Below are 19,769 nucleotides of genomic sequence, written 5' to 3'. Positions count from 1 at the left end.
GGGGACAACAGTGGCTGCTTGTCCAAGCTAGGGTGCTGTCAGGAATGGCCCCTTAGAGAAGGTGACATAAGAACTGGGTCTTGCAAAGTCAAATAAAATCAGCAATGTAAAGAAGGAAAAGAAATATATCCCAGGCAGAAAAAGAAAGAACACACAAATGTAAGAAAACGCAAAGTAATGATGGCCTAAACAGAATAAGAATTTGTTTCTCTCTTTCATGTAAAAGAAGCCTGGATTTGGTTTCACAGTATTAGAGGTCTGGATTTCTTTTATCTTCGTGTTCCGTTCTCTTCAACATAAGACTACCTCATAGTCGAATAAGGCTGCCCAAGCTCCAGCCATCACATACTCATCCCAGAAGAGCACATCTCTTCCCTTTAATACTACTTCTCAGAAGTTAAGTGTGGCACTTTGCTTAGATCCCATTGATCAGACTTTAGTCACATGACTAGCTTTAGCTGCAAGGGAGCCTCAGAAATGTCTTTGTTTCAGGTAACCACATGCCAGCTAAAAACTAAGGAAGAAAAGTGGAGTTTATACGGGATAATAATAATAAATAATAGTAAATAAAAACATTAAATTAAATATTAAATTTTAAAATATTAAATTAAATATTAAATAATGTTAAATATTAATAAAATTTTAAATTAAAAATAGTAAAAGTAGGACAATACAGGATACTTAGCAATCTGGCACAAAGCTGAGAGAGGAAGCAGCACAGGTCCCATAGATTATGCAGATTTCAGAGTATGGGAGCAGTTCGGGGTGGGGGCATGCAGGGGGACAAGGCTGAAGAGGGCGGCAGGGCTGAGTCATGGTGGGCTTGTGAGTCTGAGGCAGGAATTCAGATTTGATCCCGAAAGCAAGTGGAAAGTCCTTAGGGAATTTTAAGTAGAGGAGTAAGGTAGCCAGAGTGAATCGTAGAGGTGGGGGCCAGTGGAGAAACCATGGGGTCACCTCTGTTCCCTTCTTCCTACACCTTTACTTCCTCTCCTCACCCCTCTTCTCCACCTCACACTGTCTTCTTGACTCCATTCCTCTCCCTGCCTCAGGCTGAATGGTGGCCCTGTGAGGGTCCTTCAGCTCTGCTGGGGACCAGCCAGGTTGGTGCGGCATAGCTCAGTGCTCCCCGCTCCCTCCTAGGACAGTTCATAGGGGAGCAGCCAGGCAAGCCACCTTCTGGCTGGGGACACCCTGGGCCTCTGGTCCTGGGAGTTCCAGTTTGTGCTTGTACCTCTCCAGCAGTGGAAAACAAGTTCTGCCTCGGGTGCGGATGTTGACGGATGGCTACTGGCCGCCCAGAGAACTGGCTTCAGAGCGATTTTGAGGCCAAGTCCTCAGCAGAAAGCCAGGCTGTGTTCCTGATTAGCGATGCCTGCCTGCGGGATTGCTGGATCTGGGACTCAGGCCCACTCGCCACGGATTTTGCTTTCCTTATTTGTCTAATGATGGTTCTTGGGTGCCAGGGGATTTTCGGTCACACTAGAAGATGGCTGTTCTGTTTCACATGAAGGAGGCAGGGTGGTCTGAGGAGAGGTGCAGGAGCTCAGGGACACCCTGTGCCCTCTGGCGGAAAGGCCTCAGTAGGGGCTGCTGCAAGGTAAGCTTCAGTCAGGTCCGGCTGGTCCGAGGAAAGACAGTGGCTTCATGGTCAGTCTTGTCCTGATGGCAGTGGCTTGAATGTGGAAAGCAAAGCATGGAGAGCCTCCGTTCTCCTTCTCGGGAGGGGAAGGAGTTTGCAGTAACCCGGATATCGGGGTGGGGGAGGAGCAGCCTTGGCTATGGGGGATGGGCTGCTCCTGATCCTGCTCCTGATCCAAACTTGTCGGTTTGGTCCGGTGTATGACGTCTTGTGAAGTGTCTGGAAATGCCGTTGGCTGCCACCCCACAGGCCTGGGATCCTGCCTGGATGGGTCCCCTGGACCCCAGCGGGGAACAACTCCGGAGCCCTTCCATCTACCCCTTCTTCCTGTCCCCACTGCCCCCCCACCTCGGCTGATCTTGAACTACTAAGGTGAGGTGGTTGGCTTCTCAGGTACGCAGTCGGGACCTCGGGCCCCTGTGCCCTGGGTGCCCGCAGCGAGGTGTTTCAGTTCTATAAACGAACACTCCCTTGTGAAGAAGGTCCCTCATGACGCAGCAGACACCCCCCGCCCCCGCCGCCCCCGCACATCTGTTCCTCGCCCACCCTGATCCACACAGCCCTGCAGCCCTCACGATGGTCTGCAGGGATTATGCTCTTCACAGACTTGATCCAGGGGCCCATTTTTAAATCCCAAGCTTGCTCCTCCTACGACCAACCCCTCCCGGCCCCCTGGCCCTGTGAGCCCTTGGGCTTCTCCTCTGTTTGAATGTGGAAGGTAAGCTCAGTCAGGGAAACGGGTCTGCTGTTCTGGAAGAAAACAGGGGAGGTGCTACCACCCCAGCCCCGAATCCTGGCTGCGGGCTGTTGAGGGGCCATGGGAGTGCCTGGGCCAGGCGGGCATGCGTGGGCCTTGCCGTTGTGCCTTCCCTTAATGTGGAGAACCAGGAGCTGACGACGCTATTCCCAGATGAAAGCAGAGCGCAGGGCCTAATAGGCACTTAATAAATGTTTGCGGAAATGATTCAGAGCGATCTGAATTGATGTGAATTGCGGGTTTCACTTTCGATCAGCTTTCCGTGCCTCTTAAAGCTCTTGTGCATAAATAAAGGGAAATGTAACCAAAGGGAGCGCTCAGCTCCCCCCTCCAAAGCCCGGAGTGCAGCCCAGTACTCTCCTAGGGCCAAGTCCAGAGACCCAGTGCTTGCCCTCAGCCTGCAGGGAGAGTAGGGCCTCCTCCGGGCTCCGTGTCCACAGCTGTCCAGTGGGGCTGTTGACTGTTGCCCCACTCCCTTTCCTCACAGGTTGCTAAGAGGGGCACTGGGATCAGGCATGATCCAGTGCTTGGGGAAAGGCGGGGGTGGGGGACAGGGGTGTGGTTGTGTCCGAGGAGAAGGAGACCCTGCAGAGACAGGGCGGGGACAGCAGGAGGGAGGCTGCGGGCCTGGCTTCATCCCTCCTCGTCCTGGGGGCTGAGCGCCACGCCCACCGATCCCATGTCCCCCTGCACTGCCCCCCCTGCTCTGCTCCCACCTTCCAGTGTACCTGTACCTCCAGGCTTACAGAGTCCCGCTCAGCCTGCCAGCTTGAATGCAATCACCTTGCTTCAAGCCCTTCAGGTTTCATTTCCATCAGCAAAAGCACACGAAAGCTGGCCACTTAAAACACAAAATAACCACAAAATATCGCATCTGGAATTATAGGCAGATGGCAGTGGCCGGCTTGAGGGATCGGCAGTCATGCCTTCCATGACAGCCAAGGACATAGCAGAAGGCAGAGGCTCTCGTGCCCTCCTCCTCCCCAGGCTGAAAATAGGAAGCAGGGTCCCGCCCAGAGACGTTTGCCGCAGAGTGCAGCCCAGCTCAGATCCCCTGCCCCTTCGAGATCCTGACCTGTGGGGTCGCTCCCTCTCATTCCTGCACCCTTAGTTTTGAGGGTGGGGGCACAGGCACGTTTTCTGCAGGGTGCTGGAGAGGGTCTTCGGGGCCTGGCCCAGGCCGGGTCCTCTCCAGGCACAGGGATGCCAAGTGAGCCAGCAAGGAGATGGGTGCCTGGAGGACATCCCACATGTGGCCAGATGTGTTCCTATGCGGTGTGACTGGTGTGGTGTGACTGGTGTGCCAAGTGAGCATGGGGGAAGGGGGAAAGACCTTGCTTGGGAGGCTCTCAGGAAGGGGTGGCGCCTGACCTGGGTTTTGAGTCGGAAACGGAGTTTCACCGGCAGCTGATGAGGCAAGGGTATTCCAAACCCAGAGACTAGCAGGTTAAAGGCACGAAAGCATCCTGCGTCTTCCCTTGCATTCCTGCCTCTGTCCATTGTAACCCTCCCTCCCACCTCGGGCAGATCCTGCGCCATTACCTGGGCCAGGACAGCTGGAGAAGAATAGACATGCTGTTGCCCTTTCAGGGCATTTGCTGGGGGAAGAGAACAGGTTTCCACTGAGACGGAAGGACCCAGAGAGGCTCCGCTATCCGGGGCCTCCCCAGAGGAGCTGTGAGGAGCCGAGAGCACCAGAGCCCCGGGATCCACGTCCACACCGGTGGTCCCACTGTCACAGGGACACGTCCCTCCCCGAGCCCCCGCGAGCCCCCTGCCTTCCCCGGTCACGTTACCCCACAAAGTTAGCTATTGCACTTCAGATAAAACCTACCCTTATCACTCACAAGCAAATTATAAATGTTATCTACGAAAGCCCTTCGGATGTGAAATGTCATGTAAATTAATAGGATTTTAGAATAGGAAGTCTCCAGAGGGAGTTCTCAGCTCCACTACTGTTATTACCTTGGGCAATAATAATAAAAATAGAAATAAAAGTTCTTACTGCACTTACTGATGGCTTGCCTGTGCCAGATAACTGCGCTGAGCACCCAGTGCCGTCATATCACTGAGTGTCACAGCGGCCCGGCCAGGAGGTGCCGTGAGCCACATTTTCAGAGGAGCAGAAGGAGCTGGGGTAGAAGTTCCTTCTCTTGTCCTGGGTCCCGCCGAGTGCGGGAGACGGCATTTTACCACCTTGCTGTAATCGCTGTCTGTACAGTTCCCTTGAACCACGCTGGCCCTGGAGTCCTTCCTCTGTTAAATGGAACTAGCGACGTCTTCCTTGCAGGGCTGTGGGGCCGGCTTACGAAGGGGACCCCAGCCTCTCTAGGATGGGCCCAGCTGGAGGGGACTTTCTGGGTCCTTGGCCTTGGAAAGTGCCACCATAGCAGCTGCTCTTATTCTCTGGCTTGCGGTAACAGGTTTCTTATTGTCAAAGCCATGTTCTTCTATTGTACAGGTGAGGAGACAGGTGTTGAGAAGGTTCCAGCATTTGCCCTTCCAACTCGGGCTGGCACGTGAATGGTATGCCGTGCTGTGAAAACTGTGAGATGTGTCTGTGCCGCTTGGTAACAGCGGCCCTGTGTCCCCAGCGCATCTCCCTTACCACCCTGGGCTGCCCCCCAAGACTCTTTGACCATTCCCAGTGATGCCCAATACAGCAGTGGTCTGCCATTCAGCACAGAAGCACCTATGTCAGGAGACAAAGAGTATGTGTGTTTTTGGTGGGAGGGGCTACATTTTACGCCAGGGGTGGGGTTGAGGTCACAAATGTTCATTTACTCACGGAGTTAGTGACGGGGCCAGGATGGGGGCCTGGGGTGTTTCAACAAGAAGTCTCGGGTGCTCCAGGCTTCAGTGTTCCCTGTCCTGGTCCATAGAGGTGGGTGCCACCCGGGTGCTCTTTGGAACTGTGCTGGGACAGAGCCATTGCAGAGCCTGGGGAGGAGACCCAAAGAGACTCAAGGCCATTTAGGTTTCAAGGGACCAGCAGGAGACTCTGTGGGGAGGAAGCAGAATTTTTGACTCAGCATCTAAAATTTGGGGAGCCAGGAAAAGTGTGAGGAGCCGTGCAAACAGCAAGCCCTAGAAGGGACAACAGTCGGGCCAGTGGTTTGTCGTGACACCCGCTGGGGGCAGGTGGGTGAGCATCTCACAAGCAGAGACCTCGGTGCTTGTGAGCGGGGGTGGGGAGGACGTGCTTTCATGGAAGGAGAAGCTGTCAGAATAGTTGCTGCTGTGTCCCTTGAAACGACGGTGTGGAGTGCCTTCTCTTGAAGGTCTTGGTCCTCAGTCTCAGAGAGACGGGCAGATAGTGCACAGAGCAGCGGGAAGTGGTTTGGGAACCAGCTCCCTGCGGCCATCCTCACTCTTGAGGTCCTGCTGGAGAGAGAGCGTGATGTGGAAGGGAGGACCCTTGGGGGGCCAGCAGCCGGAGCCAGAGCACATGTCCTGCCTCAGCTGATCCTGGTGCCAGCCCCCTTTTGGAGCAGCATTTGATGCAGCCACACCGGAGCTGGAGCTCAGCTAGGAGACCCTAGAGCAGACATGGGCTTGGTTCCAAACTCGACGGGTCCATGGTGGAGCCCTCCCTTCTCCCTGGCAGAGTGAGTCGTAGCTCCCCTGGGTCCAAGGCCCTGCTTCTTGTTGGCTGATTTCCTTTCCTTCTCAGGGAGCTGATTGTGTGCAGCGTGGTCCCACAGACAGAGCCCCCCTTTCTTGTCAGAGACTGGCAACTGTGGGCTCCATGAGGGCAGAAACATGGGAATCCCAGTCACTGCTCTGACCACCATGCTTAGAACAGTGCCTGGAGTGTAGTAAGTGCTCAGTAAATACTATGAAGAGAGAAGGGGTCTAGAAGTGGGGAAGGCTCGAACATAGCTTCCTTGCAGAAGTTCTGGGTCAAAGAGAGGGGCTGCATGCCCAGCTCTACCGGTAAGGGGCTGGAAAGGCCCAGGGAGGAGGATGCTGGGCCAGAGCCCCCCGTGGAGCGCTCAGCTTCCTTTTTCCTGGAAGAGCCCCAGCACCTGAGCAATCAGGCCCTGAAGGGTGTTCTCAGCTCTCCTCCTGAAGCCCTCAGCCCCACGCTCTGAGCTGGGAGCCAGGCCTGGATGGAGACCAGGACCGGTTCCTGAGTTTCGTTATCCGGGAGCAGGAAGATGGGAAGCCACAAAGCCCCATGTGGGGGTGGGGGGCAGGCCTCGCCCCACTGCTGGCACTCGGGGGCACAGTGATGGTAAGCGGTGCGTCGTGCTCCCTGAGCACCCTCTGATCAGGAAGACACACAGCTTTCACTGCTGGCGGGCACCCAGGGGCTGCGCTTGCCTCTCCTGGGAAGCTTCTTGTCATTTCCAAAGGATGCTCCCTGACTTGGTCATGCTTCCACAAACCCTTTCATCCAAACCAAGGCTCTCTGACTACCAGACTGTAAAACCTCTCGAAGGTTTGATGTGTAGCGTACTTTCCCTTTATCCCCGTTACGACATCTGCAGAGAAGATGAAGCTAAACAGCAACTGCATTAAAAGTTGTTTGGGAGGAGTGTTGTGCCATCCCTCTGCTCTAGGTGCCAACACCCTTAGGGCTCTCTCGCTCTCTCTCGCTCTCTCAGGCAACACCTGGAGCCTCTCGCTTCCTTTGGGCAACTGGGAGGACCCAGGACCAGGCCTGAGCTGCACGCCCTTCCCCCTGCCTGTGCTCAGGCAGGGAGGCCTGGCCTTCTTGTTGGTCCCTCCCCCTTCTGCCCCACACTCTCTCCAGCACCTCAGCCCCAGCAGGAGCCCTAGCCCTCTCCTGGGGGTGGGGAAGGCAGTGGAGAGGGGATCCCCATGAGAACGGCACGATTGGTGTCCTTAGGGAATGTCGGTCTTGCTCCTAAAATGGTGGGTGGAAATCAGATTCCTATTTTGAATGCCAGGAACTTGGGTTTTGTTTTTTTTCCTAATGGACACCTATTAGCCTTCTTCAGAGCAGAACTTTACAGCTCGATCAAAGCCAGGTCCCATCGGTAATCAGTTGTCCCACCTCTTCAGGCCCTCTCTAGACCCCCTAGGTCCTCCTACTCCAGAAATGCACCATCCATCCCTTTCCGCTCACACCCCCAGCAGCCGCTGCTCTGTCTGCACAAAGGTAGGGATTTCCTTTCAAAGAACCAGCCCCGGGGCACACCAGGCAGGTCTGCCCAGGAGGTGGGCAGGGCCCTGGGTCAGTCAGATGACAGATGGGAGCGTTTTCTAGTCTTCCACGGTGTCGTTTCCTACGTTCTGGGTGACCTTTTCTTCTCGGGGTGGCGTCTTTTGGAGTGTTTGGATTCAGTGAGGCAACAGTGGGTTTAGCCAAGAATGTCGGAATCCTCTGAAGAAAGTGTTGGTGGGGGAGATGCAGAACGTGCCGGGGAAGGGGACAGAGAGTGGTCTGAGCAAACGCAGCAGAGGAAAAATTGCCTTCCTAATGGAGCCTTCGGGATGGGAACACACATTACAAGAGACCGTTATAAAGACTCCCTCAAAGTCCCAGCCTGTTGGAACCCCCAGGAAGCTCCAAATTCTCTCATCTCCTCTTTCTGCGAGAGGCACAGAGGCCCGTGGACTTTTCCAAGGTCACAGAAATAAGTAGTGACTGTGCCGGAGCCGTCTCCCTGGCAGCCTGCTCCCAGGCGGGCATCTTTTCATGCCGTGCAGGGAGGAGGATATAGGGAAAGAGGTGCCCAAGCTGACACCCCGCAGCCGGCAGGAAAGGAGCACCGTTTCAGTGTGGACTGCCAGTTCAGCCTTCCCTAAGTCAGGGTGCTCTGCCTCCACAGTGCGTCAGAAGCATCTGGAAGGCCTTTAAAAGCTAGCAATGGGGGCCTTCCCTGGTTCTTAATATGTTGTGAAAGCTCCCCCCAGCCAGGCTGGAGCCCTGCTCTGCGCGGAGGCCCCGCCGTGGGTCTCAAAAGAGACATGGTCCCGAGGAGAATCACTGCTAAATCTCCGGGAGGGCCTTCCTTTCCACAAGGAAGCAGGGTGACGGACTTGGGCAGATGTGCGGTGCCATTGAATGTCTTAAAATTTTTGAAAGCCTTTACACCAAAGGTGGGAGCCCTTGGCCGTGCCCTGGGATCACCCGGAAAGCAGGAAAAGGTCCCACTGTGCATGTGGGCTGCAGCCCAGAGCAGCTAAGTCTGATTCTCTGGGGAGCCAGGTCTCAGGATTTGTCAAGGCTCCCCGGGGATCAGGGAGCAGCCCACCACCCCCCAGGTCTAATTCATTATGCTCCGTGCATTTGAGCTTGTCCCCCTGGGGTTGGAGGATTGCGGGAGGAGAGGCAGCTCCATGCACAGTGAAGCCACCATGCAGCAGTGACTTCCTGCGCCGGCTCTCAGGCACCCTCCCTGGGTTGTCCTGAGCCTCAGCAGCTGGTGCTCCACCAGAACCTTCTTTGGGGCAGACTCTGCACTAGGTCTTAAGTGGGACAGGGGGCTCAGGCCCTGCCCTAGAAGAATTTGTCAGCCAGCAAGAGAAGATTTGCACATCAAAACACCTGCTTCAGGGAGGCAGGAACCAGTGCTTCCCAGGAAGCATCCAAAGGAGGTGTGGTGCCCTAGAATTCTCAAAAAAAATCTGAAGTGCCATTGACTTCTAATTTGCTGTCCAGTTTCTCCCAGCTTGGAGAAGTCCAGGAAAGTGTCTCATTCACGGTCAATGGGATGGTGACAACTTATACTTAGATGAGTTACAAAGCCCAGAGGCACCGCTTTCCAGGGCCAGAGACCTTGGCATCAGGAAGATGGGTTCATGCAGGCTCAGAGGTGAGGGGACAACAGTGGTTCTCCGGCCGCACGAGCTGGTTACTCAGGGCCCAGAGAACGGAAGCGCCGTGCCCAGGTTACGCAGTGAGGCCAGGGCAGCAGGGGGACTATATGAAGCAGGAAGCCTCTGCCCACATTCCCGGCAGCAGAGAGGAGATGGTCATCTATTCTGGGCAGTGAGCAGGGTGCTGGGGCAGCCACGGGCACTCCGGGGCCAGGGGTTCTGCCTCCTGAGCCCTGTCAGCCCTTCTGCCTAATTCCCCCAAGGTCTTCTCCTGGGTACCCCTGGCCGGGACAGTTCTCTCCTCCGCAGCCCAGACCGCCTCTCCCTTCAGAAGTAAAATGAGAGGTTTCCCAGACAGCTAGGCCACCGTAGATGACCCCTGGCTCCTCGGGGCCTGGGGAGAAAAGCTGAAATCAGGACCACGAGGCAAGTCTGGAAGGCTTCTCCTCCCTGCACACGCAGCTCTTCCAGGTCCGGGTCTAGTCCAGGGGCCTCATCTCCACCACAGTCCCTGGGCTGGGGCCTCCTGGTCCTCAGGTGCCTCTCACTGTCCTAGAGACAGGCTGTTCTCCATCAGGACAGCTCGAGGCCCCGGGTCGTGAAGCTTCTTTGGCCTCTGATAGCCCCTTGTGTCACCCCAACACATGGACACATGTGCACACACACACGCACCCCACCGTTCTTGGATCTGGGTCTGCCCATCCCCAGCAAGCCCAGCCACCAAGGAGAGTCCATGGGGTCCCCCTGATAATAGCATTGAGCTTATCCACTAGGTCATCCGAAGAGTACGCGTGGGGTGACCAGTGCAGCAGAGCTGCCTCGGAGGACGGGAGGGGGAATGGCAGGGAGCTGTGGAAGTGATCGGGGACCGAGTCCCACAGAGGCTGGGCTGGGGCCCCTTACCCTGGCGTCTCAGATGCAGTCACTGCCAGGGCTGCAGGCTCCCCTCTCCGGGGTCTCCGGTGTGGGGGGGCAGACTGCGCTCTCCTCCCTGGCCCTCTTCTCACACCTGTCAGTCCGCTCAGCCCTGTTTGATGGTTGAGATGAAATTCTAGCCCTTAGCAGTGTCTGATGCTCAGTCTCCAGCAGAAACCTTTATCTGAGATTAAGGATAATGGATTTCCTTTCTTGGATAAGTTTTTTTTTTTTTCCTTCCTCTTTCTCTCAGACTCTTTTTTTTCCTGGTCAAAAATGCGCTTGACTCCAGAAAATAGCCCTTTTGTTAAATGTCTTTTTTATTGACTAAACTTGCCTCCCTCTGGTTCTGCCCCCCCACTCCCCCTCCCACCCCCCCACCCCCGGCCGTGGACATCTTTTCAGGCTTCCAAGGAAACCGGTGAGGAGTGCAAAAGAATAAGTTGACCTTCCTTCTCTCCCAGCCCACTTCCTTCTCCTTCGGGGTCCCCTGAGCGCTGCTGCGTGTGCCTGCAGCGGGGGAGGGGGGTTGCCTAGTGTGCGGAGGTTGGGACAGGGAGAAATAACTCCAGTTCTTCCTTATTTTCCTTCAGCACTTTCTTCTATCACCCACATTTCCAGAAACCTAGACCCTGCTTGAAAGAAAGGGGAAAGGACTTGGTGGGGGAGTGCCTTTGTGGGTCTCAGGTGGCAAGGGGCCGTGGTAGCCCCCATGGGGGAGGGAGTGGCCTCCTGGCACGTGTGGGGCCTTCATGGGAGCTGGGAGACCCGTTCCAGCAACCAGGGATGACCTTGTACCCTTATTTCACCTGGATCTTTCTTTTTCCCCCCTTCAACAGCCCTATTACCATATTTAAATGCAAGTATGTCTTTTTTCATTGACATTTTAAGTAGCTTAGCCTGACCTTTTTAGAGTAGCTGTTCCCTTTTGAACTTTTTTTCCTCCCCAGTAGTTCCGTGTAGCTAGGATAATAGTCTTAGAGTTTAGTGGGCTTCTAGTTTCTGCTGTGTTTGGGGGATGGCTCTCTTTCTGTCCTTTTGTCCCTACTCCCACCCTGCTCCCTGCCCCCCATGGTGCATGTGCTCCCCCACTGTGTCCTGTAGCAGGTCCGTATTTGGAAGGCCCAAAGGCTGAAGCCCAGCAGCTGTCTTGGCTGCCCGTTGTTCGCTGCTGGCTTCTGGCCCATCGTGTAAAACCACAGCCTTTGGAAGTGGGGCTTGAAATCAGGCCTCGAAAAGTCTGCCTGGATGGCAGATGGCGATTGCTCCGTGTGCGCGTGAGTGTGTCTGTGTGCGTCCCCACGTGTGACTGTGCATGTGTGATGCTGGTGGCCAAGAGAAGCCCACGGGAGAGGACTAGCCCACCTCTTCCTTCCCCTGGACATTCTGCAGCCGCGCTGGGTCACTTTCTCCCTTCCAACCTTCAGTCCCATTTCTGGGACAGCCTTGCTGCTCCGGGTGTTCTTAGCTAGGCAGACACTTGATGGAGACCCCTAAGACACCCTTCACTGCCAGCTTGATCAGGAGGTGGAACTCAGACAAGAGACCGATTGAAATCCCCATCATGTGCCTCAGGAGGTTGAAATGGAGAGACAAAAGCCACAGGGCTCACTTCACATTGGTCCTGTGGCTAACCCACTCCCTCCCCCAGCTGCCTTCCCGTGTACTCGGGCAGGCAGCCGGGCCTCCCAGCACACCTCACCTTCCGGCCTGGGGCTGAGATGATGCTAGTACAGGCTTTCCAGAGTCCGGACCAGCAGAGCCTCAGGAGAGCAGCTGGAGTTCAGCCACCTCCTGGCCCAGGTGCCTGTGCTGCCCAGAGGCTCAGGGCCACCTGGTCCGGGCCGGGGTGGGGGGTGGTTCCTGGGCCATGCTTGGCGCTGCCATGGACACACCCTGGGGGACCCCCTCCATCATGGCAAGGACAGCAGGGACCCTGCCCTGCTCCCAAGAGAGGATCCTCCTCATCCTCTTAGATTATTTCGGTGTGCCTTCTAGAAGTAGTTTTTGTGGTGACCTTTGTGTAGGAATCAATCAAACACACCTGAAGGGGCTATGCCTTCCAGAAGCCTGAGAGCTGCTGACCTGGGTCCCTCCTAAAGGCTGCCCTGAGGAGATCCCTTCTGGCTCCTAGCCTTTGGAGGAGGGGGTGGAGCACAGCCTGTGAGCCCGGGCTGTGTCGGGGGGCCCCTTCCAGGTTCTGACCCTCACTCCAGCTCCTCTCTCCCTGCCAGGCTTCCCAGCAGCGGCTTACGGACCAGTGGCGGCGGCGGCGGTGGCGGCTGCAAGAGGATCAGGTAGGGAGGTGTGCGGGGCAGGCGCTCCCAGGCATGCCCCAGTGTGCGGGGGAAGGTAAAGGCCCTGTTGGATCTGTGTGGCTGCGTCTGTCCACTACTGTCACCACAGCCCAGAGGGTGGGGACAGGGGGGCGCGGGCGAGGCCCTTGCCACCCCAGGGCAGCTCCCAGTGCGGATCAGTCGCAGGACTGCAAACCAAAGGTAGAGTCTTACTCTCTCCTTGAAAACAGAGCAGTGACCTTGGTTTTGACTTTGGACGGCCCCCTCACCCCACAGCCGGCTTCAGGGCACCCGCGGCATTTCCCTCGTTGGCTTTCACTGCTTCATGAGGCTCCCTTCCTTGGGCCTCTGACCTAGCCAGAGAAGATCTGGGTTGTGCAAGGGAGGCTTCTGGCCTCCAGGCCCCTGCTGCACCTGGCAGGTGGCCTTGCTGATTCAGCTCAGACCCTGGTTCCCGGAGGCCAGAAGTAGGGCCAGTCCTGACCTCTGTGAAAGGGAGTGATTTCTTGAAGCCCCTGTTGCCTCCCAGGCTCTCCTCAGAGCAGAGACCGGAGAGTTCCTGGACTCCACCTGCCAAGGGAACTGGGGTTTTTCCTCTCCCACAAAACTGCCCTGGTCCTTTGGTCTCTAAACCCAGCCTCTTAGGAGGTCTAGAGCCCTTCAAGTGAGGTGGGAGCGTTTTCCCAGCAGCCCTGTGGGTCCGGCTGGAGCTGGTATGTCCACGACGCGGGCCCCAGGGCGCCTCTGTCCCTCTCCCCCAGATGCTCCCCGCCTTTCTAAGCAAGCTGGGCTGCCGTCGTGTGCCGGGCTCCCCGGGAGGCCGCCTGGAATCCGCGCCCCAGCGGCGGAGGGGCCCCTGCTCCTCCAAGACTCTCCCCACCATGCCCCGGGGACAGGGCAGCAGAGCACCCCAGGGAGCAGTTAGGGACAGGGCGGTGAGGAGGGTGGGGGAAGGGAGGCGCTGGTGGGGTACCAGGAAATGGGGCATTCAAAGCCCAGAGGGTAAATGCCAAAACCCAAACCCTCAGTGGTAAGAGACTGGCACAGTGAGGCCCTTTAGAAACATCAGTAAAAATCCGTTCCATGCAAACTGGCACTGCCTCGAGCTACAAAGGAGCCACTCCCCGGAATCACCCACTGGGGATTTGTTTGGAGGGGCCAGGAGCTCTCTGGGGGCTGCTGAAGGCCAATTAGCCAGAGAGCTGGGCACCCGCTCAGCCTCCAGCGGCCCCCACCTGCCCGCTGGCCAGTGTCCCCTGGGTGCCCCTGCCCTGGGGGCAGGCGCGCCGCTGCCTGGTGTCTCCCTGTTCTGTTTGGTTTTTTTAACTTGAGTGCTTTTTGGTATCGTTACAAACAAGCCTCTGTCCTACCTGTGCCTGGTGGGGGGGACGACAAAAAGAAAACTCGAGATTTTTGAGTGTTGTTGGTTGTTTTCTCCGTTCAGTTTCTTTCTTATTATAACTTGGATTATGAAACTAAACTTTAACCCGAAATTAACCCTGCCTCTCTCCCCACCCCCATTCTCCTTGACTTCATGGCAAGTTTAAAGGGCAGCATGGGGTTCTTCGCAAGTCTGAGAGCGGTCTCCCTGTGGCCCGTGCCCCCCCTCCGCCACCCCCACCCTCTCACGGACCCCCCCAGAGCCAGGCGGGAGTCCCACCCATTTCTCCCCAACTCCTAACCCCAAACTCCAGAGCCATCTCCAACCACACTTTTTTTTCCAGGATCAGTGGTGTTTTATTTGTAGCCATTTCCATCGGGAGCCAAGTCTCCCAGGGGCCATTCGAGGTCAGCCATGCTCATCGCTGCACTGTTAGTGAATTCTATTCAGGAGCGTGCTCCCAGACCACCTGCCCCACACCAGCCTAGGTTAGTGCAAGGAGTAAATCCTCAACTCCGAGGTGCCTGGCCCCAAGGGTGCAGGCTTGGCCAGGAGGCCACAGGGCACCCGGCAGTACTGCCTGGGGGTCAGGGGCTTGGGGTGAGCCCCAGGGCGACAACTAGACGGTGCCTGCCAAAGTCAGAACACCGCCTGGGCTGGAAGACACCTGCCTCTGTATAGACAGTATAGCTCAGCCCCTCATCCCCATCCCAGTCTTTGGACCTGGAGCAGGGTTACAAGGTTGGGGAAAGAAGATCTCTGCCTGTCTTTCTTTTAGCGTATTTTGGCCTGTAAGGACTGTCCCCCTCTCTCCCTCTAGAACATAATCTGGACTCCGAGCCTGGGGAGACGGCCAGTTATTTACCTGTTGTGGTGGCCCCTCCATGGTATTTTGGCAGACGCGTGAGAGGGACGGCACAGACTGGTTTGAGTTTGTGCATCAGCCGGGCCAGCAGGTGATCGCTGAAGGCTGACTGCCCAGTTCTCCCTTCCCCTGCAACCCTGCACACCCTCCTCCCGTGCCAGCTCCTTCCCGGGGGACAGGGGTGTTCCTTCTGCCCCCCAAGCAAGCAGTTTCGGCTGTTGGAGGGCATCACAAGCCCAGGCACTTCGTCTTATAGGAAGAAGCTGGTACAGGGAGTCTGTGGAGTACCGACCTTGAGCTTGGTACTCCCCCGAACCTGGCAGGGGACTCCAAACTGCAGGAAGCGTGGCCTGCACTCCCCAGGGCATGGCTGTCAGGCTTGGTCTAGGGATCAGGCATCCTGTGAAAGGAGGGCCTTTCGTTTTTGTCCAGCTCCACAGTTTTGGTTTTTTTTTTTTCTCCTTCCATATTTTGATGTACCAGGGGAGCTTCCTGAGGTAGAAGCACCTGCTGAGGGCCGTGGGGAGGGGGGAGCAACTCGGATTTCGCTCAGGTTGGCAACTCGTATCTGTCAGGGCTATGGTGTCAGGGTAGGAGGTCCAGGGGGGCCCTTGAGCTCTGCACCCACCTCAGCCGACTCCTCGAGGCCAGCCTGCCCGCCTTTTCCTAATTCACGCAGGACCTGAGGTGAGCAGGGCTCAGGAGACCCCCCCGCCAGGCGAGGTCCCTGCCGACTCCTAGATGACTTCACTATCAGTGGTCACTTTTCTTTTACCTTCACCGGTAGTCTGAAACGTCATCTTTTCTTGTGCTCAGTCGAGAGTTCGTTTGTTTATTTTGATCGTACTCATTCAGTTCTGATGGCCTCATCCTGTCCCACCCAAACCTAAGTCCAGTTTGGTCAGTGACCCCAGACACACACACACACACACACACACACACACAGGTGAGGGGAGTGGTTCGGATGCTCAGGCTGTTTTATTTCCGGGTGACATCACGGGGTGGGTCTGTGTATCAGTCAAAGAGCTTCTGAGCCCCCTGCCCGCCCCCCCCAGCCCGTCTCCGGCCCCAGCCAGGACCCCTTACTGTACTTTATACTTGCCAGCTTTATTCCAGTCTAGTAACATGAGCTCCTGACGGTGGTGGTGAGTGCGAGAGTCATGTTTCTGTTGTCTTTTCTCTTGCTTGGTTGGGGCTGCGGTGAGAGAGTGTCTCTGAGGCATACTTTCCCGCCTCTCTTACACTAGGATCTGCACACCTCCTCTCAAACACTCTTCTGAGCACGCTCAGCGGGAAGGTTTGTCCACACCTATTAATCCTCTCTCAGTGTCCAGCTTCCTGTTAGTACCAGCTGGTTTGCATGTTTTTGCTTGTTCAGATGAAAACAGTTCAAGAAACAAACTCATATCCAACTCTCGAGAAATGTCTTTTTTTTGTACACTTTCGTTTTCGATTTTTTTTTTATTAGTCACGACTCCAAAACACCTGTTGTCCAGTAAAACATTTCACACCTCCCCTGCCTGTTCTTAGAGTGTATGTTTCTGTGGGACTGAACTAAATGCATGCACTGTAGTAGATGTCCTGGTATTAGCCGTAGCCCTAGAACATGCATTGTTGAGTTGATATTACAGGGTCTCTGACAGCCCGGCCCAGCACGACTGCCGGCAGGACAGCGCGGGGGACCAGGAAGACAGGGGGCTCCATATTTTCAATGTTGCCAAAGGGCTTGGATCCATGTTCTCGCCATCAGCCACCACCACCTCCCCTCACGCTCCCTGCTCCCCCAGTCCAGCACTGGGCCACCACCCCCAGCTCTAGCCTTCCTCACTGAGCTCACTGGCGACCCTGTCTGTGAACACAACTGGGATCGGAAGGAGTCTGACCGTTCATCCTTGTTCTCATCTTCCTCGTAGGGTTCTTGACCAGAGCAGGTCTTCTCTTCTTTGTCAAGGCCCACCGGCAAGGCCCTCAATGCCTTGGGTCCTTTGCCAGCTCACGTCCGGCCTATTGGGGGGAACAGGTCCGCATGGCGGTCCTGTCTGCATGGTCTGGTCCCCAAGGCGGAGAGGAAGTGAGACATGGTAGGGAACAGGATTCCAATCTTACGATCCTGGGTCTGCAGACGGGGAATGCGTTGGGTCCTGGCGAAGGTTAGCGTCGGTTCTTAAAGTTGGTGAAGATGAAGGAGAAGCCTTTATGTGTGCCCTCCAAGGGTGGGGGTGGGGGTGGGAGGGGAGGCAAGTGGCATCAGAGTGGCAACCTTCCTAGTGTGGAGGTTATTAGCACAGCTCTTTGTGGGGGGGGCAAGAGGGAAGGGGAACCCATGACATTTGGAGAGAAGGCTGAAGTTTCCCCCCACCTCGCCAGGAAGATTTCCCAGTCCCGCAGCTCTGCCCTCGGCTTAGGGGCGTGGGCAGTCCATGTCCCTGGACACGCCATCTCCCCTACATTTGTGGGGACAAGCCATACCAGAGTACCAGAGGTCTCTCCAAGCTTTTGGAGATGGCTCCAGTCTTTACAAATTGGTGAAATAGTAGTTGCTGCCTGGAACCTGCTCTTTAGTCAGGCTAATTGGTGGCTCTGACCTAAAGCCACAGGAGGACACCATGGGACCTGAGCCTTCAGGGGATAAGTTATCTGTTGTGGGAGACTGAAGCCCAGGACATCACAGCGTCCGTGGCATTCCCAGAAGAGTGTGAGGTGACAGTGGAATGGTGGCGAGAGGTCAGTGGCTGCGTCCGCATGAACAAGGATTGCAAGTGAGCAGGCCAGTCAGCCACTGGACAGAAGGAGGCTCCCAAAGCTCAGGAAGGGAAATCTGGGAAGAGCCGTCCTGCAGGGGCGGGTGGGAGGAGGCAGAGGGAAACGGCTAGAAGCAGTAAGGCTTCCGGGGCTGCCAAAGCTGCCTACTGACGCAGGCTGCTGAGCAGGAAGGACGGTGGGACAGAAGGCAAAGAGAGCGAAAATCCCCCTTATTGGCCTAAATCCAGGGTCTGGCTCTGCTCAGAGAATGGCTTTGCTACGCTGGGACTAAACATCCTAACCATTTCGGTTCCAGTAGGTACAACGAACAAAAGTAAAATTCAACTCATGAGGGAAAGGAAACAGTTGAACTTGAACCATAAAGGGGAGTGGGTGCAGGTGTGCACGAAGCAGGCCTGCCCATCCCACGCCTCCCCTCTTGGTGTTTTCCATGTTCCCCGTGACACCCTTCACCTTACAGGTGCTGGGGTCCGAGGGACATGAACAACAGTGTCCCGCCCACACTCCTCCAGCTGCCGGAGGGATCCGGGAATTATTAGCATCCTTTGTGGCATACGGTTTAGGGTTCCTGGATGTTGTTTTCAACAAGCAGGCGTTGAAGGTCTGCTCTGTGCCAGGTGCCGAGGAATATAAAGGCAGACAACTGTCTTGCCTCCAGTGGTCTGAGAATCCGGATCCCTCCTGCGGAGAATCCCTATTTCCCATGACGCATTGCTTCTCACACTGCCAGCCTCGCGTAAAAAGGAAAATGGATCCACGGGTTGCCTCCCTTTCTGAAGCTGGCTTTTCTGCATCTCCGTCAGCAGGCTCCGATGTGCAGGAAGGGGAGCTGTAGGGCAATCGTCTCCTCTTTGTGCTGGCAGCAAGCGTTCTCGGGGGATGGCGGCCCCAGGACAGCCCAACTGGGGGTAGGGTCATGGGGACGCATCGCGCTGGGAAAGAGCCCCCATCTGTGGCTGCGGCACAGAGCCAGCACAGCAGCCCAGAGGGAGGGCAGATTCCTGACCCCTTACAAGCAGCTGCCGCAGCCGGCCAGGCTTGCCTCTTGGTCCACCGCCTCGTGTCCTGGGGTTGGGCAGCTCGTTTCTCAGTTTGTCACTCTGATCTTCATTTCTGAGAGGGCTGGGTCTTTTGCCACCAAGAGACCTGCCTTGGATTTCAGTAGACCCAGTGAATTTATAATAATGTGTGGAGCTGCCCGTGGCTGACCTCTGCTTCGTTCATTTTCCAAGGGTTTTTGGACCAACCCTGTTGAGGATAAAATACATCGGCTGGGATCAATAATTTTGTAATAGAAACACAGTGCACTTGATAAATCAGCTCTAGTGCAATTAGCGACTGGCCTTGAAGCCCAAACCTCAGTAGAAGTTAATCCTAAAGTGAACGGAGTGGGAGGATACTAAGGGTCTTTTAAATCCATGGGATTCTTTTCAGAGGAGACACCACCTCCCGCTGAGCTTGGCCCTCTCACGCTGGCTCAGGATCCCAGGCCCTGCCATCTAGAGGAAGGTGGAAAGTATGGTGCTGTCCTCGGACACCCCACCCCATAAGAGCACAGGGAGCCCCTCCTGGCACCCTGGGCTGGGTCGGGCCACTTGGGGTTGCGGGGAGCCCCAAAAGCTAGTGAACCCACGTGGTGGTGAGAGTCACCAAAGGAGCATGGGCCTCGGTGTGTCGTGACCCCTTACGTTTCTGCAGAGGTCAGCTGACCACGTCTCTGACCCCAGCTAGCCCAGAAGACAGGCAGGAGGGCAGAGGTTTTTGGCCTGGTGTTGTGTGTTTGGTTTTGAAGAGAAAGCAGATCTGCAGAATGGTTGTATGACTTACCCAAAGTCTCCCAGCTGGTTACGCGGGGAGCAAGGCTTTGGTCAAGGATGAAGAACCCTGACCTTGAACCCAGGTCTCTGGCCTCCTTTAATAGCTCTGCAGAGAAACCGTGTTTGTTCGTGAAGAGGTCACCTGCTACCCAGATGCCCCCAACATGTGGGGTGTGCTGGAAAAGCCCAGGGTCCTGGGGGCCCACGCTGTGTCAGCCAAGGACTCAGGCCCCTAGATCTCACGGCCCGTCTCTCAGATGTAGATTTCAGAACTGGGCCCAGGGCGCATCTACCACGGAATTTAGTTCAGCAGATATGTAGTAAGTGGATAACAACAGTAGTTAATTAGTACTTGTGGCAGGCACTGTGCTAGGCTTGAGTCAGGGTGCTTTGGGCTGGATCAGAAAACCCAACTCAGCATGGTTGAATGTCATGGGGGACTTACTGGCCAACATCCTGGGAGCTCTGTGGAAGAGCCGGTTTCATGTATCAGACTACTGGGCTCTTTCTCTGCGGTTCCCTTGGCTTTGTCCTCCTCTT

The 19,769-nt window shown here is 55.9% G+C and overlaps 1 protein-coding gene across 12 annotated transcripts in view; it reads left to right on the top strand.

The window, feature by feature from the left end:
- MSI2 (musashi RNA binding protein 2) overlaps positions 1–19,769 on the top strand; it is a 386,889-nt gene that overhangs the window by 343,513 nt on the left and 23,607 nt on the right. For 4 of the 12 annotated variants that reach the window (XM_082706015.1, XM_082706014.1, XM_082706011.1 and 1 more), the window contains exons 11-12: positions 10,946–10,969; positions 12,341–12,403. In XM_082706015.1, the coding sequence (XP_082562141.1) occupies positions 10,946–10,969; positions 12,341–12,403 (87 nt within the window). Of the gene's footprint in view, positions 1–10,945; positions 10,970–12,340; positions 12,404–15,896; positions 15,947–19,769 lie in introns of all 12 variants that reach the window. The other 8 variants (XM_082706012.1, XM_082706017.1, XM_082706016.1 and 5 more) reach the window with 3 other exon arrangements.

This window comes from Mustela nivalis, assembly GCF_964662115.1.
Source record: "Mustela nivalis genome assembly, chromosome: 17".
Lineage (NCBI taxonomy): Eukaryota > Metazoa > Chordata > Mammalia > Carnivora > Mustelidae > Mustela > Mustela nivalis.
This window is presented reverse-complemented; position numbering and strand designations above follow the sequence as displayed.